At 45.2% G+C, this 18,171-nt stretch overlaps 1 protein-coding gene across 1 annotated transcript in view; it reads left to right on the top strand.

The window, feature by feature from the left end:
- Positions 1-18,171, top strand: part of LOC123758027 (mitochondrial ornithine transporter 1) — a 72,172-nt gene that overhangs the window by 28,144 nt on the left and 25,857 nt on the right. The window contains 6 exon segments of the mRNA XM_045742189.2: positions 270-351; positions 4,174-4,346; positions 4,348-4,416; positions 4,671-4,817; positions 6,539-6,719; positions 16,710-16,859. Coding sequence (XP_045598145.1) covers positions 303-351; positions 4,174-4,346; positions 4,348-4,416; positions 4,671-4,817; positions 6,539-6,719; positions 16,710-16,859 — 769 coding nt within the window. The 5' untranslated portion in view covers positions 270-302.

Raw genomic sequence — 18,171 nt, 5'->3', positions numbered from 1 at the left:
TATCAGTACATAATCATCAAATATAATTCTTCACTTAAGAAAGCCTGGGGTTGAGTTCCTGAACCCATTACATGCCTCTGTAACCCCTTCCCACCACCATCCATGGGACAGGTACGGGTGCACAATATCTGTAACCCCTTCCCACCACCATCCATGGGACAGGTACGGGTGCACAATAAATAAATGAATCTTCAGTCTTGAGAAAGGGTACAACATACAGTACTGTGTATTTTCTTGCTGATACTATTTAAACCTTTTCTCTTTTGTAGCTCGTTGTGGTGACAGGACAATAGATAAACAAAATGCAGCATTACAAGGATACGTTCATCGACCTCATGGGAGGCTCTATGGGTGAGTACACGACAGACATGTGCATGTGTTGCTTACCTTTATTGTTGCTAGAGCTGACCTCACCCCCCCCACCTTCACCACCCTGACCTCACCCCCACCTTCACCACCCTGACCTCACCCCCACCTTCACCACTTTGACCTCACCACCACCTTGACCTCACCCCCACCTTCACCACCCTGACCTCACCCCCACCTTCACCACCCTGACCTCACCCCCACCTTCACCACCTTGACCTCACCCCCACCTTCACCACCCTGACCTCACCCCCACCTTCACCACCCTGACCTCACCCCCACCTTCACCACCCTGACCTCACCCCTACCTTCACCACCCTGACCTCACCCCCACCTTCACCACCCTGACCTCACCCCCACCTTCACCACCCTGACCTCACCCCCACCTTCACCACCCTGACCTCACCCCCACCTTCACCACCCTGACCTCACCCCCACCTTCACCACCCTGACCTCACCCCCACCTTCACCACCCTGACCTCACCCCCACCTTCACCACCCTGACCTCACCCCCACCTTCACCACCCTGACCTCACCCCCTACCTTCACCACCCTGACCTCACCCCCACCTTCACCACCCTGACCTCACCCCCACCTTCACCACCCTGACCTCACCCCTACCTTCACCACCCTGACCTCACCCCCACCTTCACCACCCTGACCTCACCCCCACCTTCACCACCCTGACCTCACCCCCACCTTCACCACCCTGACCTCACCCCCACCTTCACCACCCTGACCTCACCCCCACCTTCACCACCCTGACCTCACCCCCACCTTCACCACCCTGACCTCACCCCTACCTTCACCACCCTGACCTCACCCCCACCTTCACCACCCTGACCTCACCCCCACCTTCACCACCCTGACCTCACCCCTACCTTCACCACCCTGACCTCACCCCCACCTTCACCACCCTGACCTCACCCCCACCTTCACCACCCTGACCTCACCCCCACCTTCACCACCCTGACCTCACCCCCACCTTCACCACCCTGACCTCACCCCCACCTTCACCACCTTGACCTCACCCCCACCTTCACCACCCTGACCTCACCCCCACCTTCACCACCCTGACCTCACCCCCACCTTCACCTCACTCTAATAAAGGTTCTTGTGCCTGTGATGCTAGCACTGGCGTTTAACCTGTTAAGCTCTTAATGTCATTACTGGATGTATCATATAGTTACTATTTTCTCTCCCTTCAGTCAGCTGTTATTGTCAATAGAGATTTTTTAATTTGAGCGTAAACATTTAATTTACATTTGATTGAAACCTATACGTTGGCGACATATGTTTGACGATGACATCGCCCTAATAAATAAAGTAAAATGACTACAATATATTAATAAATGATTGCATATCTATAACTGGGTTAGTTTACTCAAACTTACAATACCTGAATTGCATTATTATTATTATAACAGAAAGTCAAAATAAGAGCATAGCTTGTAAACATTATCATTATATACTGAATAATTCCTGCCTTCCTGGTCCCTGTAGTGACTGGGTTACGGTCCCAGTAGTACAGGTTCGTTCTCGACGCACAATCTAGAATTCTGGGTTCGAATCCCGGGCGGGACAGAAATGGTTGGGCACATTTCTTTTCACCTAATGCCTCTGTTCACCTAGCAATGAGTGGGTACTCAGGAGTTAGTCTGCTTGTTGTGGGGTTGCATCTTGGGGGGGGGGAGCACCTCAAGGTAAGGGGGTCAGTAATTCGGCCTGGGGGGGGGGGCTCGATAAAAGCCAAATGTGTATGAATACACTCTGGCTTCCTGTCCCCTGACACATTGAATTATTATAATACTGATTAAGGTTTATCCTCTATATTTTGTATGGCATGAGGCATTTGTATTATTTCATTATTAAATGCACAATTTGAAGAGGAAATTTGCATTATTGACTACAATGTGAAGGCTGTAAGTAGACCAGTGTATGCTAAAATGGGAGTTTTGATAGTCCCTTTAACATATACTCTTACAACCTTAAACATGGAATACCAAAGCTGTACCTCTGTGTATGTGTCTTATAGGCTTTCTCTCCCATGGTGCATTGCCATCTGTAATAAATACCTTTGCACTTGTTCCCATTCCTACCCCAACCAGGAGCCGGTTGGCCGAGCGGACAGCACACTGGACTTGTGATCCTGTGGTCCTGGGTTCGATCCCAGATGCCGGCGAGAAACAATGGGCAGAGTTTCTTTCACCCTATGCCTCTGTTACCTAGCAGTAAAATAGGTACCTGGGTGTTAGTCAGCTGTCACGGGCTGCTTCCTGGGGGTGGAGGCCTGGTCGAGGACCGGGCCGCGGGGACACTAAAGCCCCGAAATTATCTCAAAAAGGTAACCAAGATAACCACTTGGGCTGGATGGTAGAGCGACGGTCTCACTTCATGCAGGTCGGCATTCAATCCCGATCTTCCAAGTGGTTGGGCCCCATTCCTTCCCTCTTGTCCCATCTGAAATCCTGATCCCTTCCAAGTGCTATATAGTCATAATGGTTTGGCACTTTCTCCTGGTAGTTCCCCTTGTTACCATTCCAATTAAACATCTCTTGACAACCAATTTGCATATAAAATTGGTTACTCAACCATGTTTCGTAGGGGTGGAAACTATTCAGCACTACAATTCACAAGGTAGCTCTGTTCTCTCCGTTTATTGATGCTTCCAAAGCTTTAGACAAGGTGGAACATGCCACACTTTCTGCAGAACTGCTGAGCAGAAAAGCATATTTTGTCATTGCTGTATAATTACCATATATGCAGTATATTTCTTATCAGGTATGCAAATTAGCTGTGAAATAGAATAACTGAAAATTTGTCCCTAAAAATGGAGTCAAACTAGATGGTTTTTAGATCTATATTGTTTGCTGTCTATCTTGATCCATTGTTGAAAGAGTTAGAGCTAGTAGAGCTGGCTGTCACATAGGCAAGTACTTGGGTCATTATTTTCCATTATGCTAATGGTATAGTTCTACTCACACTAACCAAAGAGGGTATGGAAATCTTGATAGAAATTTGGGAAAGATGTACAGTTGTGCAGAATATAACCTAACATTCAATCCTGCCAAATGTTGCTTTTAACTCTCAGGACTCATTTTATTGAGTTTCCAAACTAAATTTCTAGGCCGAGAAATGTCAGCAAAGTACTGTACTGTATTCTAAAATGCTTTTGGGGCATATTATATTGATAAAGGCCCCACTTGCCAATTTTTCTGATGCTATTAGAGACCTGAAAGTCAGAACAAATGTCTTAATGAGTGAATTTGGTTATTTTGATACCTTGCCAAAAGTAAAGTTAAAGTTATTTAATAGTCACTGTTAAGCTTGCATAGATGTGAACTATGGGACCTACAAAATACTGTACTCACCTTGGTAAACTTAATTGCTAATAAAGGAAATGGTCAAGATGTATGTTGGAAGTCCATCCTTGCATTACAATCTCATCCTGGCCTAATATCCACATCTACACTTGAGGAAATAATTCACAAGCGAATGATATCGTTTTGTATGAAAGGACTCACCCATTTAACAAACTCAATCAACTCTATTTCAGGCACTCAGTTTTCACTGGCTACTCCAACTTTTCTAGAAATACAGTGTTAACTGTTAGGAAATACAATATAAGAATGAGTGATGTATATAATGGTGCAGCAGGTCAATAAAGCCTTTGATTTTGATTTGATAATATTATGATTCTTTTATTTATGCAATTTACAATAAATTTGACAAGTTAAGGTGTTTACATAGTGACTAAATCAAAAGTTAAATATATAAAACACAAATTGCACTTCTCTGAATTAATAGGTGGTGTAGCTTGTGTATATGTTGGCCAGCCTCTAGATACTGTCAAGGTGAAGATGCAGACATTCCCTCACCTATACAAAGGGATGACACGCTGTTTTATCCAGACTGTGAAGCGTGATGGCATCAGAGGTCTCTATGCTGGAACACTTCCAGCTCTTGCTGCAAATATTGCATGAGAACTCGGTCCTTTTTGCTGGGTATGGCATGTGTCAAAAAGGTGTGGCATATGCTGCTGGTGTGCAGGTGAGCATTAGTGTTCAGTATACAGCATAGGGTCTTGAAGTGCAGGGATCGGCATAGTCATTTCACAACTGAAACATCCTGTTGTAGATTTAACTGAAAGAATATTTTAGATTCTTGTTTCATTAAAATTGTCAAGAGTATCTTACATTAGTTAAAGTAGAGTAGGGACTTAGTAGTAAATACTAGTAGGTTTACTAAAATACCACCTACGATTGTTTTGTATTGAATGAACATTGCTGTTATTCACTTTACAGAGGGTAGAAGACCTGAAGCCCTTCAGCAATGCAATGGCGGGCTTTTTTGCAGCATTCTTCTCGTCCCTTACCCTGTGTCCAACAGAGCTGGTTAAATGTCGATTGCAAGCGATGAGAGAAGTGGCTCTTGCACAAAATATGGAACCAGTAGGTTATTTTCATGTACTGTCTCCACTCGATCATCCGGACTATATGGGAAAGACCCCCAGCCGGATTATCATGTGTTCCGGATAATGGCATTTTTTCACCTACGAGTTCAAAAGTGACCATTTCCAATTATTTTTATACTACAAACAACATAATTTGAATTGCCTTGCCACATATAATTATTAAATATTCAACTAGAAACCTCAACTTACCTTGTTGGTGTTCGTCTTCTTGATTGATGCCACACATCTTGAAGTTTAGAATTCTTAACAATTTACGTAACTTATACTAACACAATACTAAAATTAGCACTTAAAATTACTGTACAGTTCATTAAGGAAAGTTAGTTTTGACTGCCAGCTGCTAAAGCCTCACTGGTTGAAGGCATTTGGGTTGCCTGTGAGGCCTCACTATTGAAGGCACTTGCTTGCGCCTCACTGGTTGAAGGCACGTGGCTTGCCTGTGACGCCTCACTTATTGAAGGCGCTTGGCTTGCCTGTGACACCTCACTTGTTGAAGGCGCTTGGCTTGCCTGTGACACCTCACTTGTTGAAGGCGCTTGGCTTGCCTGTGATGCCTCACTTGTTAAAGGTGCTTCCTTGCGCCTCACTTGTTGAAGGCGCTTGGCTTGCCTGTGCAGCCTCACTTGTTGAAGGCATTTGGCTTGCCTGTGATGCCTCACTTGTTGAAGGCATTTGGCTTGCCTGTGATGCCTCACTTGTTGAAGGCGCTTGCTTACGCCTCACTTGTTGAAGGCGCTTGCTTGCGCCTCACTTGCTGAAGGCACTTGCTTGTGCCTCACTTGTTGAAGGTGCTTGGCTTGCCTGTGGCACCTCACTTGTTGAAGGCATTTGGCTTGCCTGTGACGCCTCACTGGTTGAGGTGTATAACACGTAACTTGTCTTTAATTGCTAGGACAACCTTCTTCCTCTTAACACCTCCAGAATGATTGATGCTGCTACCAGACATAGTCATGGTCAATAATGTTTAAAGTTACTATGAAAATAAAAAACTCTTGTAAAAAAATATTTCACTAATGGCGCAGCACTGTGACGCCGCACTAGTTGAGTTGTATAACAGTACTTTTTTTTTTTATATACAAGAGTTGTTACATTCTTGTTGCTTTGAGAAGTTGCTGCACCCCTTGGGGGAAACCGTTGGGGAGCATAATGATAACAACGTCCAGTGATGGACACCACGTGAGGCAATCTGCCAGACATATCAACACATGCTCCAAGAATCTTTGTTCAGAACATTGTTTAACAGCACGATATAGGTTTCATCCGAAAATTTTGTTTAAATTATACACTTACGTACAGTATGTAATGGGTCTTTCCTTCACTTTCATTCAATTACTATGGAATTGTAGTAAGTTTCTCAATATTAATAATACTGTAATAATAGTCAATAATACAGTATTATAAAAAATATTAGAGGTTTTACATGGTAAATATTTATTTTTTCAACAAAGCCACTAATCACACAAAGTGTACAATGAATGTTTTTAATGACCAGCTGTTGCCATTTAAAATGGGTGTGGAGTCATTTATCCTATCATTAGAGAGAAGGTTGGGATCTATCTCTCAATATCTATCCATTACAGGCCAATTGCCTTACCTCCTATTGAAAGTGCTTAATAATAATAATAATAATAATAATAATAATAATAATAATAATAATAATAATAATAATAATGATGATGATGATGCCTTCTACCACAGGAGCGTATTGGACCTTGGAAACTCACAAGAAATATCTTGAGGGCAGACGGTGTTCCAGGGATGTTTAGGGGCCTTACGTCAACATTTGCAAGAGAAATGCCGGGATATTTCTTCTTCTTTGGAGGTTATGAGGCCAGTAGGGCTTTCCTCACACCAACTGGCAAAACAAAAGATGAAATTGGTAAGCTCATTTATTTTGTCAAGTTCTCTTTGAAATATGAAAATTCTGAAACTGAAATAAGAGAAAAATATTGAAGCTGTATGATGGGATCTAACCCAGATCCCTTGATAAGTTTCTATATAATTGGGATGTGGGTTTAATCCGGTCGGCCGGTCGGCCGTGCGGACAGCACACTGGACTTGTGATCCTGTGGTCCTGGGTTCGATCCCAGGCGCCTGCGAGAAACAATGGGCAGAGTTTCTTTCACCCTATGCCCCTGTTACCTAGCAGTTAAATAGGTACCTGGGTGTCAGCTGTCATGGGCTGCTTCCTGGGGGTGGAGGCCTGGTCGAAGACCGGGCCGCCAGGACACTAAAAAGCCCCGAAATCATCTCAAGATAACCTCAAGATATCCCAATTTACAGCTTCATTATTTTTCTGAGGGGAGCCCCTATGGCTCCCCGGAGCTTATCGGGCTAATGTATGTTATTTTAGACCTAGACATTAGCTATGGAATTCAGACCTACCAGGGACCATGAGCCAGAACCTGGCCCCTTCACAGAGGTTTCAGGGAGCAATGGCCCTGGAAAACCCCCCTGTGGTTGGGGGTTTTCCTTATCTGCCATCGACCGGGGTTAGGCACCCAGAAAGGTAGGCATAACAAAACAAACCCCGCATGGTAAGAAACTAACAACAAAAACCAAACAGAGAGGTAGAACTCCCTACAATCCCAAGGAAACAAGCAAACACAACACACTATTGAAACTCCGCGCAGCCCGTGGCCCGTGTGGGCCCCCAGACCTCACTGCGCCGGCTGCATAGCACTCCAGTTCGTAAGCTAATGTCAACAGTTTCCTAGGCGGTGTTTTCCTTCGTGGCACTCACTGCCGTGTATTGTGCGGTTGCCAGGTGTTCCTCATCAGTACCAGGGCTGCATGTGCTTTGGGGCTTCCTTCTATAAGCGCCCTGTGAGTACTGCCCCAGCGTGACAGGGTTATCTTCCCTGGGGCGTTCTGGAACCATTCTCGTAGGGGTTCTTGCTACTCAACATTTGCCTCACCTTTGGGGCCAGCTGGGGCTTGGGCCCTTGTTTAGCCCTGGGTAGGAACTGGTTTTTGCTGGTTAGGGCGTCAAGGTGTTTCGCGACCTGCTACCTACGCGATGACCGGTTCCTGTTGCCTCTGGGGACGGTGTACTTTTGCAGGGTTTTTCTTTTGTTTTTATTTTTGTTTGCCTGGTGGGGGTCTGCCTAAAGTGTGGCTATAATTCCACTGGTATTGTTTGGTAGCCCTCTGCTAGGCCCCCGTGATTGTACACATCGCAGGGGTTTTCAGTGTTCGCATCTACCCCTTGTTAGCTTTGGGTCTTAACCGGTTAGCAATACCTTGCCTGGGCTTCCAGTAGCAGTCAACCTACGGGCCCTGGAAAAGCCTGTCGGGGCTCAGTGAACCAGTGGATGTATCTTCCGGGTTCCAACCCATCTTGTGTGGGTTTGTTGGTTGCTGTGCCCTTTCCTCAGGGTGACAGTCGCCTCTTTTACCTCCGTCATGCTGCCTGTTGGGTCACTGACACCTTGACCCGGAGTCTTACGAGATGTGTTCTCTGCTTGTTCTCCAGTATTCTTCTGATGTCCTTACTGCTCAGAAACAGGCAGCATCTGCATTGCATGCTTGGTTTAAGTTGTTGCAACGCTCTAGTTTGGTTTCCCACCCGGATGCCCTGGGGCCGCCCTGTTTTGGTTAGTTGTTCGCCCCCTTCCCCTCCCTGTTCCTGGCTCCTGACCGTCTGCGGGTTTCAGGGTCGGGGCGGGGGTTTAGTTAGTGCCGAGACTTGGGCAGCTTCGGGGGGTTGCCCCATTTGGGTTGGGGCTGGAGGTTTTCGAGCCTGATCCTCCTCGGCCGAGGGGCCGGTCGGCCGAGCGGACAGTCGGCTGAGCGTTACTGGAGTGAACGATATGGAAGAAAATGCAAGATTGAACCAGTGAAGAGCAGAGGTGCCATAGGCACAATCAGAGAGCACTGTATAAACGTCAGAGGTCCGCGGTTGTTCAACGTCCTCCCAGCGACTATAAGAAATATTGCCGGAACAACCGTGGACATCTTCAAGAGAAAACTGGACTGTTTTCTAAGAGAAGTTCCGGATCAGCCGGGCTGTGGTGGGTATGTGGCCCTGCGGGCTGCTCCAAGCAACAGCCTGGTGGACCAAATTCTCACAAGTCGAGCCTGGCCTCGGGCCGGGCTTGGGGAGTAGAACTCCCAGAACCCCATCAAGCAGGTATCAATCAGGTACAGCACGCTGGACATGTGATCCTGTGGTCCTGGGTTCGATCCCGGGCACCGGCGAGAAACTATGGGCAGAGTTTCTTTCACCCTATGCCCCTGTTACCTAGCAGTAAATAGGTACCTGGGAGTTAGTCAGCTATCACGGGCTGCTTCCTGGGGGTGGAGGCCTGGTCGAGGACCGGGCCACGGGGATACTAAAGCCCCGAAATCAACTCAAAATAACCTCATGCAGAGGCTTCTGGGTCTTACCAGCGGCCATTTCTTTGCTGCCTTTCCTCTGGACTCTTCCTTTTCCTTAAGGGCAGAGGGCATGGAGGAGGGCTTTGCCCCTGGGGCCTTCTGTTGCAGGTTCCCGGGGCTGTAGGGAATGCCCGGTAGCAGTTCTGGGGCTGTTTGGCCCTGCCTGGTTTTTCTGCTTCTGGGCGGGGTTTTTCGTCCCTCTCATCTGCTTACTTCCCACATTTGCTGGTGATTTTTCGAATCTATTGCGTCAGTCACGGCTCCTTGTTCTGGTGGCCATTTTCTTTTTGCGGGTTACTTCCTCACTTGGCCACCGGGGTGGCGCTGCGGTTTGTTTACTTGTTCCTGGGTGTGTGAGCTCGCGTTTTGGATGAGTTTTTCACCTCCTTCGGGGGTTTTATCCTCCTGTTGCCGTTTCTTTGCTTTTTCTGGGGTGTTCTGCCCGTCTTCTGTTCCTCTGGGAATGCTTGGATGTTGGTTTTTACATCGGTTTTTGCGTTTTCTGTCTGTTTGGGTCTGGGCCCTGGGGTTTGAGCTCAGTGTTCCTGTCTGTTTATGCTTGCTCCCACACCTTGTGTCCTTCGGTTTTCGGTCTGTTTTTGCCGTCTCCCTGGGGGTTCTGTCTGGGGGCTATGCTTTGCCCTTTCTGGGGTGTATTTCTGCCGGCAAATGTGGTGGTTTGGGCTTCCCCGGGTTCGCTTCCGGGTTCCTTTGAGTTCTTTGGTTTCGTTCCGGAGGTTTCTTCCTCTTGGGCCCCTTTGTGGGTTTAGGGGGCTTTTAGTTGCCTCATGTGTGACCCAATTCTGCCTTCAGGGGTTTGGGGTCTTTCTGGCTTGCAGGCTGATCTTTTTGGGTCGTGGCTCGTGTTGTTTTCGTGCCAGGGCCTTGGTTTTTTGTTGTCGAGGTGGGCTTTTTGGTGCAGTTTTTGTGCTCTCTTGGTGCCTTCTTCGTTTGGCCAGCATGGTGCTCTCTGCCCACCAGTCAGCGGCTTGTCTTTTTCTTTTCTTTCTTTTTCTTTTAATGTGTATGTATATATGTATACATTTTGTGTATGTATATACTGTATGTATATATATATGGTGTGTGTGTGTGTGTGTGTGTGTGTGTGTGTGTGTGTGTATGTATGTATGTATGTATGTATGTATGTATGTATGTATGTATGTATGTATGTATGTATGTATGTATGTGTGTATGTGTGTGTGTGTATATATATATATATATATATATATATATATATATATTATATATATATATATATATATATATATATATATATATGTCGTACCTAGTAGCCAGAACTCACTTCTCAGCCTACTATGCAAGGCCCGATTTGCCTAATAAGCCAAGTTTTACTGAATTAATATATTTTCTCTAATTTTTTTCTTATGAAATGATAAAGCTAGCCATTTCATTATGTATGAGGTCAATTTTTTTTAATTGGAGTTAAAATTGACGTAGATATATGACCGAACCTAACCAACCCTGCCTAACCTAACCTAACCTATCTTTATAGGTTAGGTTAGGTTAGGTAGCCGAAAACGTTAGGTTAGGTTAGGTTAGGTAGGTTAGGTAGTCGAAAAAACATTAATTCATGAAAACTAGGCTTATTAGGCAAATTGGGCCTTGCATAGTAGGCTGAGAAGTGCGTTCTGGCTACTAGGTACGACATATATATATATATATATATATATATATATATATATATATATATATATATATGTCGTACCTAGTAGCCAGAATGCACCTCTCGGCCTACTATGCAAGGCCCGATTTGCCTAATAAGCCAAGTTTTCCTGAATTAATATATTTTCTCTATTTTTTTTCTTATGATATGATAAAGCTACCCATTTCATTATGTATGAGGTCATTTTTTTTTATTGGAGTTAAAATTAACGTAGATATATGACCAAACCTAACCAACCCTACCTAACCTAACCTAACCTATCTTTATAGGTTAGGTTAGGTTAGGTGGCCGAAAAAGTTAGGTTAGGTTAGGTAGGTTAGGTAGTCGAAAAACAATTAATTCATGAAAACTTGGCTTATTAGGCAAATTTGGCCTTGCATAGTAGGCTGAGAAGTGCATTCTGGCTACTAGGTACGATATATATATATATATATATATATATATATATATATATATATATATATATATATATATATATATATATATATATATATATTATATATATATATATATATATATATATATATATATATATATATATATATATATATATATATATATATATATATATATATATATATATATATATATATATATATATATATATATATATATATATATATATATATATATATATATATATATATATATATATATATATATATATAATTCCATTTATCTTTCAGAAGGGGCTCCGATCCCTAAGCTGTTGACGGGGCGCTGGGGAAGGGCGGCTTGCTCTGTTGGCTCTCGCTTGATCCTCCAGTTTGTGGGCATTTTTTTGGTTGTCTTCCGGCCTCTGGTGGCGTCGGCTGGCTCCTTTTCCTTTGGAGGGTTCAGGGCTGGCGGGATGGCCTTCTTCCATTGCGCTTCGTCATGTCATCTAGGTGTGGGTGCGTTTGGACGTAGTCGATCCGCCCCATCCTTCTGGGGTTCCCGCCTGTTCCAATGCCGACACGGGACTTTGCGGATCTGCAGTCCTTCTGGACTTGTTCAGTCTGCGCCCTGGATTCTTTGCCCCTCTTCGGATGACTGTTGTCTCCGGTCCGGCTTCTTTTGGGGCTGGGTGCCTGGATGGTGTCCCTGGACTTCCGGGTCCCTTCTTGGCACGTTCCTCTCCAGGGGTTCCGGGACTGTCATAGTTGGTGGGGCGGCTTTAGGTTTGCCGCTTTTGTTGCTTTCCCTAGTTTGTAAATGGCACTTAGTGTTTTTACGCATCTTTACCGGATCTTGGTGACCTGTCTGTGTCTGCTCGGGATTCTGTTTATGGCTTACTTCGATGACTGGCTGGTGTGGGCTCCCAGTCGGTTCACTTGTCTGCTCGCCAGGGGTGTTGTTCTTTCCGTCTCGCCGGGTTCGGGTCCCTGGTGAACTGGAGAACATTCTATCTGGTTCCTTCCTGGACTCAGCCCTGGCTGGATCTTGTTTGGGACTCTTGGTCCACTTCTTTGCCTCTCCCTCCAGAGGCATTGCTGCGGCTGCGATCCCGCCTTCGGCTGTTTCTGAGGGGGTCCCGGATCACTTGGCGGTTGCTCGAGCAGTTGTGCAGGAGTATGAACTTCGTCGTGCTGATCTAACTTCCAGGTTGGGTTTGGCTTCGGCGTCTGTTTTGGTTCCTTCGGGGACGCCCTTTCTGCCTCTCTCACAATCGTTGGGTTCGTCCTCCAGGGGCCTTGTGTCGGTGCTGCTTCAACTTCCTCTTAAGGGTTTTCGGGATCCAGTGCCTTGGCGCCTCCCCGAGCCTTCGTTCGATGTGTTCACGGACGAGTCGTCTCTCGGCAGGGGCTTTGTGATCAGTGCTCACCAGGCCGGCCAGGGACGGTGGGGTCTGTCTTTCCGTCGGGCTCACAGCACTGTTCGGGAGTTCGCGGAGGTCTGGTTTGCGCTTCGGAGAGTTCAGGTTCCTCGGGGCTCTACCATCCAGACCCTTTCGGACTGTTCGCCAGTGGTTCATTGCCGGAACCACGGGGGTTCTCTACAGTCCTTGCCTCTTTGGGGATGGTCCCTTCAGGTGGCTCATCTGCTGTTTTTTTGGGGTTTGGCTCTCCGTGCAGTTCATGTCTGGGGAGTGTCCAACATCCTGGCGGATAGCATGTCTTGGTTCATTCCTCTGTTCACAGAATGGCCGGTCATCGCCGACTCGTTTTTTTTGTCTCTGCCGGACGTACGGACTCCTGGACATGGACATCTTCGCATTGGCGTGGTCTTGGCATCTCCCATTCTATGTGACGCTCTTCCCCGCCTGCGAGGCATTCGCTGTAGATGTCTTTCGGCAGGACTGGTCGAGGTGGAGTTACCTGTACCTCTTCCCCCCTGGTCCAGCTGTTGCTTCGGGTTCTGGCTCGGTTGGAGTTCTTCCCAGGGCGAGCAGTCCTCGTGGCCCCTTGGTGGCCCGCCCAGCCTTGTTTTCAGATGCTTATTGCTCAGTGTCTGAACCCGGGGCGTTTCTTGCGGCTCCACCTCTTTCGGCAGGTCGGACCGGTCCAGTATGTGGCTGGTTCGGCCTTCTCCTCTGCTCTTTGGGTATGGTCTTTGGACGAGGGGTGTATCGCCGTCTCCTTGGTGATCAGGTGGCTTCGTTGATAGTGTCCCACCTGTGATATTCGTCTCGGCGATCGTATGAAGTTTCCTGGCGTTTCTTTTCGTCATTTTCTTGCTCTTCGTAGGTTGCCTTCTCTTTTGGATCAGGTTGTCTTGTCCTTTCTTGGTTTTCAGGACCGTCACTGTGACTTATTACTGTCGCCTCATTTCGTGTGGCACTGGTGGAGCCGCTCCAGCTTGTGTTCGGGGTGGACGTCACATCTGCCCCGTTCTGTACGCTTTCTCGTGCTTTGTTTCACCTCCGGCCTACTCATATGCTGCCTGAGCCATCCTGGTCCTTGGTCAAGGTGCTCTCTTATCTTTCCCTTCCGTGGTTTGTGGTGGCCCCTTCGGTTCAAGATTGTTTTTCCAAGGCCCTGTTTTTGTTGGCAAAGGCCTCTGGGGGTTGGGTTGGGGAGCTTCTGCTCTCCTCCGGCACAGGGGTTTCTGCTCTTTTGGTCCTGGTGGTAGGTTTGTATGTTTGCATCCTTCTCCGTCTTTTCCGGCGAAGGACGTGACGGCTGCTTTCCAGAGGGGTCCTTGGGCTATTGATGGTTGGTTGGTTCAGCCAGGGGGTGCATAATGTGTTGTGTCCGATTGCGGCTCTTCGGCGTTACCTGTGTGCCGTGGCTGGGGATGCGCTTTGGGTTTATCCGGTTTCCTTTGTTCCCTGTTTCAGGGCTCGGGTCTTCCAGGTAGTCTGCATGGTTGTTAAGTCTAGCCAGCCTGTGGTCTATCCTCGTGCCCGTGCTATTCGGACGTTTGCAGCTTTTGCTACCATGTTTGGTAACATATCTTGGGCTCATTTCGGGCACGGGGATTTGGAGTTCACACAGTTTCCCTGCCACCCGTTATTTTGTGAGTGTGTCTGCTCCTGGGCGTTCTTGTGTTGCATTGGGTCGCAGGTTGCTGCATGTTGTCTCGACTTCGCGTTGTGGAGTTTGTGGCGGCTGCCTCCCGGGTCAGCCCTTTTCTTTCCTTCCCTTTGGGTATGAAGCTCCAGGGAGCCGTAGGGACTCATCTCAGAAAACCACCGTTGAATGCAATGAAACGGCATTTTCTGGGCGAGCCCCAGAGTCTCCCTGGTAACCCTCCCTCCCACCGGTCAGCATTTTGTTTGCGTTTGTTGGTACTTAGCTTCTGAACTGGAGTGCTATGCAGCCAGTGCGGTGAGGTCCGGGGCTCCCACCTCCCCCTCTCAGGGGAAGGGAGGGCTGCGCAGACGAGCGGCGGGGTAATAGTGTGTTACATTTGCATGTTTGCTTATTTCCTTGGGATTGTAGGGAGTTCTACCTTTCTGATCGGTTTTTGTTGTTAGTTTCTTACCATGCGGGGTTTGTTTTGTTATGCCTACCTTTCTGGGTGCCTAACCCCGGTCGATGGCTGATAAGGAAAACCTCCCAACCACAGGGGGGGTTATTAGGGCCATTGTTCCCTGCAACCTCTCTGAAGGGGCCAGGTTCTGGCTCATGGTCCCTGGTAGGTCTGAACTCCATAGCTAATGTTCCGGTCTAATATAATATACATTAGCTCGATAAGCTCCAGGGAGCCTCCGTGGCTGACCCAGAAAATGGCGTTTCATTACATTCGACGCTGGTTTTTTATCAAAAAAATTATGTGAAAGTAAAAAATATGAAAGACATTTATAAGGGCACCCATCATCTCACTCTGTAGCATCACAGCAAACCACAGCATTGCAGTATTAACAACCCATCCTATACTTAGGAGAAAAAGACTTGGGAGTAGACATAATCACAACACTAATATCAGAAGTTCATGTGAACAGGACGACATCAGCAGCATATGGAAAGTTAGCAACCATAAAAACGTCATTTAAGAATCTAAATAAGAAGCCCTTCAAATCTGTACACTGCCTGTGTGAGATCTTTACTGGAGTATGCAGCACCAGCATGGAATGCTTGCATTTTGAAGCATAAACAGAAACCTGAAAAAGTTCAGAGGTTTGCAAGTAAATTAATACCAGAATTGAGAGGCCTGAGCCTTGAGGACAGGTTAAGAGAACTCAGCCTCTTAACCTTAGAGGAGAAAAGAAACAGGGAATATGATAACTACATACAGGATACTGAGAGGAATAGACAAAGTTGACAAAGTAAACCTATTTCAATTAAAAAGAGGTATGAACAAGTGAACATTAGTTGAAGCTGAACACACAGTCGAGTTGAGCTGCAAGAAAGTTCTCGTTCCCTGTACACGTGGTTGACTATTGGAATGCATTGATTTAAGAGGTTCTTAAAGTCAATTACATCCATAACTTTAAGAAGAAATATGATCAAAATATTTATGTCGAGAGAGGTAATTAGCACATGAGGTATAAATTGGCTAATAGGTAGGGTATAAAGGGCTAGATGTCACTCCCCATAGTCACAGATAGGTAAGCACATATCAAAAGAAATAAAAGTACAAACATTTCCGTCTGTCCTGGACCCTCATCACGTCCACTTGATAAGGGTCCAGAACAGACCGTAACTTCATCACTTGTTTTTCTTTTTATGTGGGTGTGTTGGGTTATTAATTTTCAGCTACATTATTGTGACTAATTCTCCGCAGTAGAGCATCTCAGTCATATCATCGACTAAGTGTAAAGTACTTAGTGTGAATTGTTACCGAATGTCATTCATTCATTTAATCGTAGCGTATTGTTTTAACTCATCTTTCGCTCTGTTCCTCCTACTTGCATTTTTTCCACGATCATTACCTCTTTATTCAATAGGACCATGTCATGTTAGCATGTTCTGCTCATTCAGTAAGATCATGTTATCTAAGCCCATATTACTCAATTTTATGATTCTAACTTTTGCTTTCTACACTATTCCACACAGTTATATCATAGTTTTTATTTAAATAAAATCTGGGGCACGGTAGTACAGTCGGGTTCGTTCTCGACGCACAGTTGAGAATTCTGGCTTCGAATCGCGAGCAGGACAGAAATGGTTGGCCATATTTCCTCTCACCTAATGTATCCGTTCACCTAGCAGTAATTATGTACTCAGGAGTTAGTCAGCTTGGTGTGGGGTTGCATTCTGGGCGGGGTCAGTAATTCAACTTTGTGAGGGGGGACCTCATTAAAACATTAACGTGTATGAATACACTCTGGCTACCTGTCCCCTGACATAATGAATTATTATTATTATTATTATTATTTATTATTATAATTATTATTTTTATTATATATTAAAAATATTAACTTATTCATTAAATCTTCAGGACCAGTGAAGACCGTGTTATGTGGTGGGTTTGCTGGTGTCGTTTTATGGGTCGCCATATTTCCTGCGGATGTAGTTAAATCACGCATCCAGGTAGCGGGCTCGACTGATCCAATGTCAAAGGTACTTCTTGGCATAATCAGAAGTGAAGGTATGATATGCATAATTCTCTGTTTGTGCTTATTATCAGTTCAATGTTGTGGTATGTGTTTACAAGCATGTACTGTATACTGTAGATTGTAGTTAACGTATTTCCGGTGGATAGGACAAATGTTTTCGTATTTATTTATATATATATATACAGTATATATATATATATGTATGTATGTATGTATGTATGTATGTATGTATGTATGTATGTATGTATGTATGTATGTATGTATGTATGTATGTATGTATGTATATGTAAATGCTCAATGGCATTGAGCATTTACACCGAGTTTTCCCACATAACAGGGCTCGATTAAAGGACACCAGAGGTCCTTCATCATCTCATTGCCTGGGAGAGAATGGAATTCTGTGGGTTAAATACCCCAGAATTCCTACCTCTCTTATGGCTTTGAAGTATGGTGCAATGGATACAGTGTGTACCTGCCACTCTGTGGGCCAGGGTTCGAGTCTCCTGGTGGGTTGAAAATAAATATATATATATATATATATATATATATATATATATATATATATATATATATATATATATATATATATATATATATATATATATTTCATTGAATATGACCGCATATTCTGTATTTATTATTTTCTGGTTTAGGGCTTCTATCCCTCTAACTATTTTCTTAGCATCAGGGCTTAATTGAAATAGGAGTTCTCCAAAACTCATTTTCGTACTTTTAAGGTGAAGAAAAGAAGTGATTTACTATAGAGTGTATTACACTTATTTGTATAATTTGCACGACGTTTCGAACCTCCATGGTTCATTCTCAAGTGAACAGATCTTACAATACTAGTTGATTTTATACCCGCATTAGGTCAGGTGATAATACAATGAAGGTGAAAACATGGGGGGATACATAAGGGATAAACATAGGGGCTGCAGAAGGCTTATTGGCCCATACGAGGCATCTCCTATCTAAACACAAAGATTAAACCAGTGTAATTGGCCTGTTATGTTGGACATTGTCTTCTGTGTTGGCATCGATATGTTCTTGTCTTGTCCTTACTCTCATGGTGGGTAGAGTAAATAGTTCCGCGATTTGGGTGTTCATGGTAGGTCGCTCTATTCTTATGTGAATTGCCTCAAGAATTTGTAATCTTCTTGAATCTTGGGTTTTGTCTATTATGCAAGTATTCTTGTTCAACATTTCTCTTGTTAGAGTAATGTCATGGGCTTGTCTCATGTGATTCCTAGGGGCACCAGATTGAAGATGGCATGTCAAACGCCTTGTCAGCTTGGTCGACGTCATACCTATGTACTTACATTGAAGGTTACATCCTTCGTGGGG

This window comes from Procambarus clarkii, chromosome 40 (genome assembly GCF_040958095.1).
Source record: "Procambarus clarkii isolate CNS0578487 chromosome 40, FALCON_Pclarkii_2.0, whole genome shotgun sequence".
In the NCBI taxonomy this organism is placed as follows: domain Eukaryota; kingdom Metazoa; phylum Arthropoda; class Malacostraca; order Decapoda; family Cambaridae; genus Procambarus; species Procambarus clarkii.
Note: the sequence above shows the minus strand (reverse complement) of the source record. Positions and strands in the feature narration are given on the sequence as shown.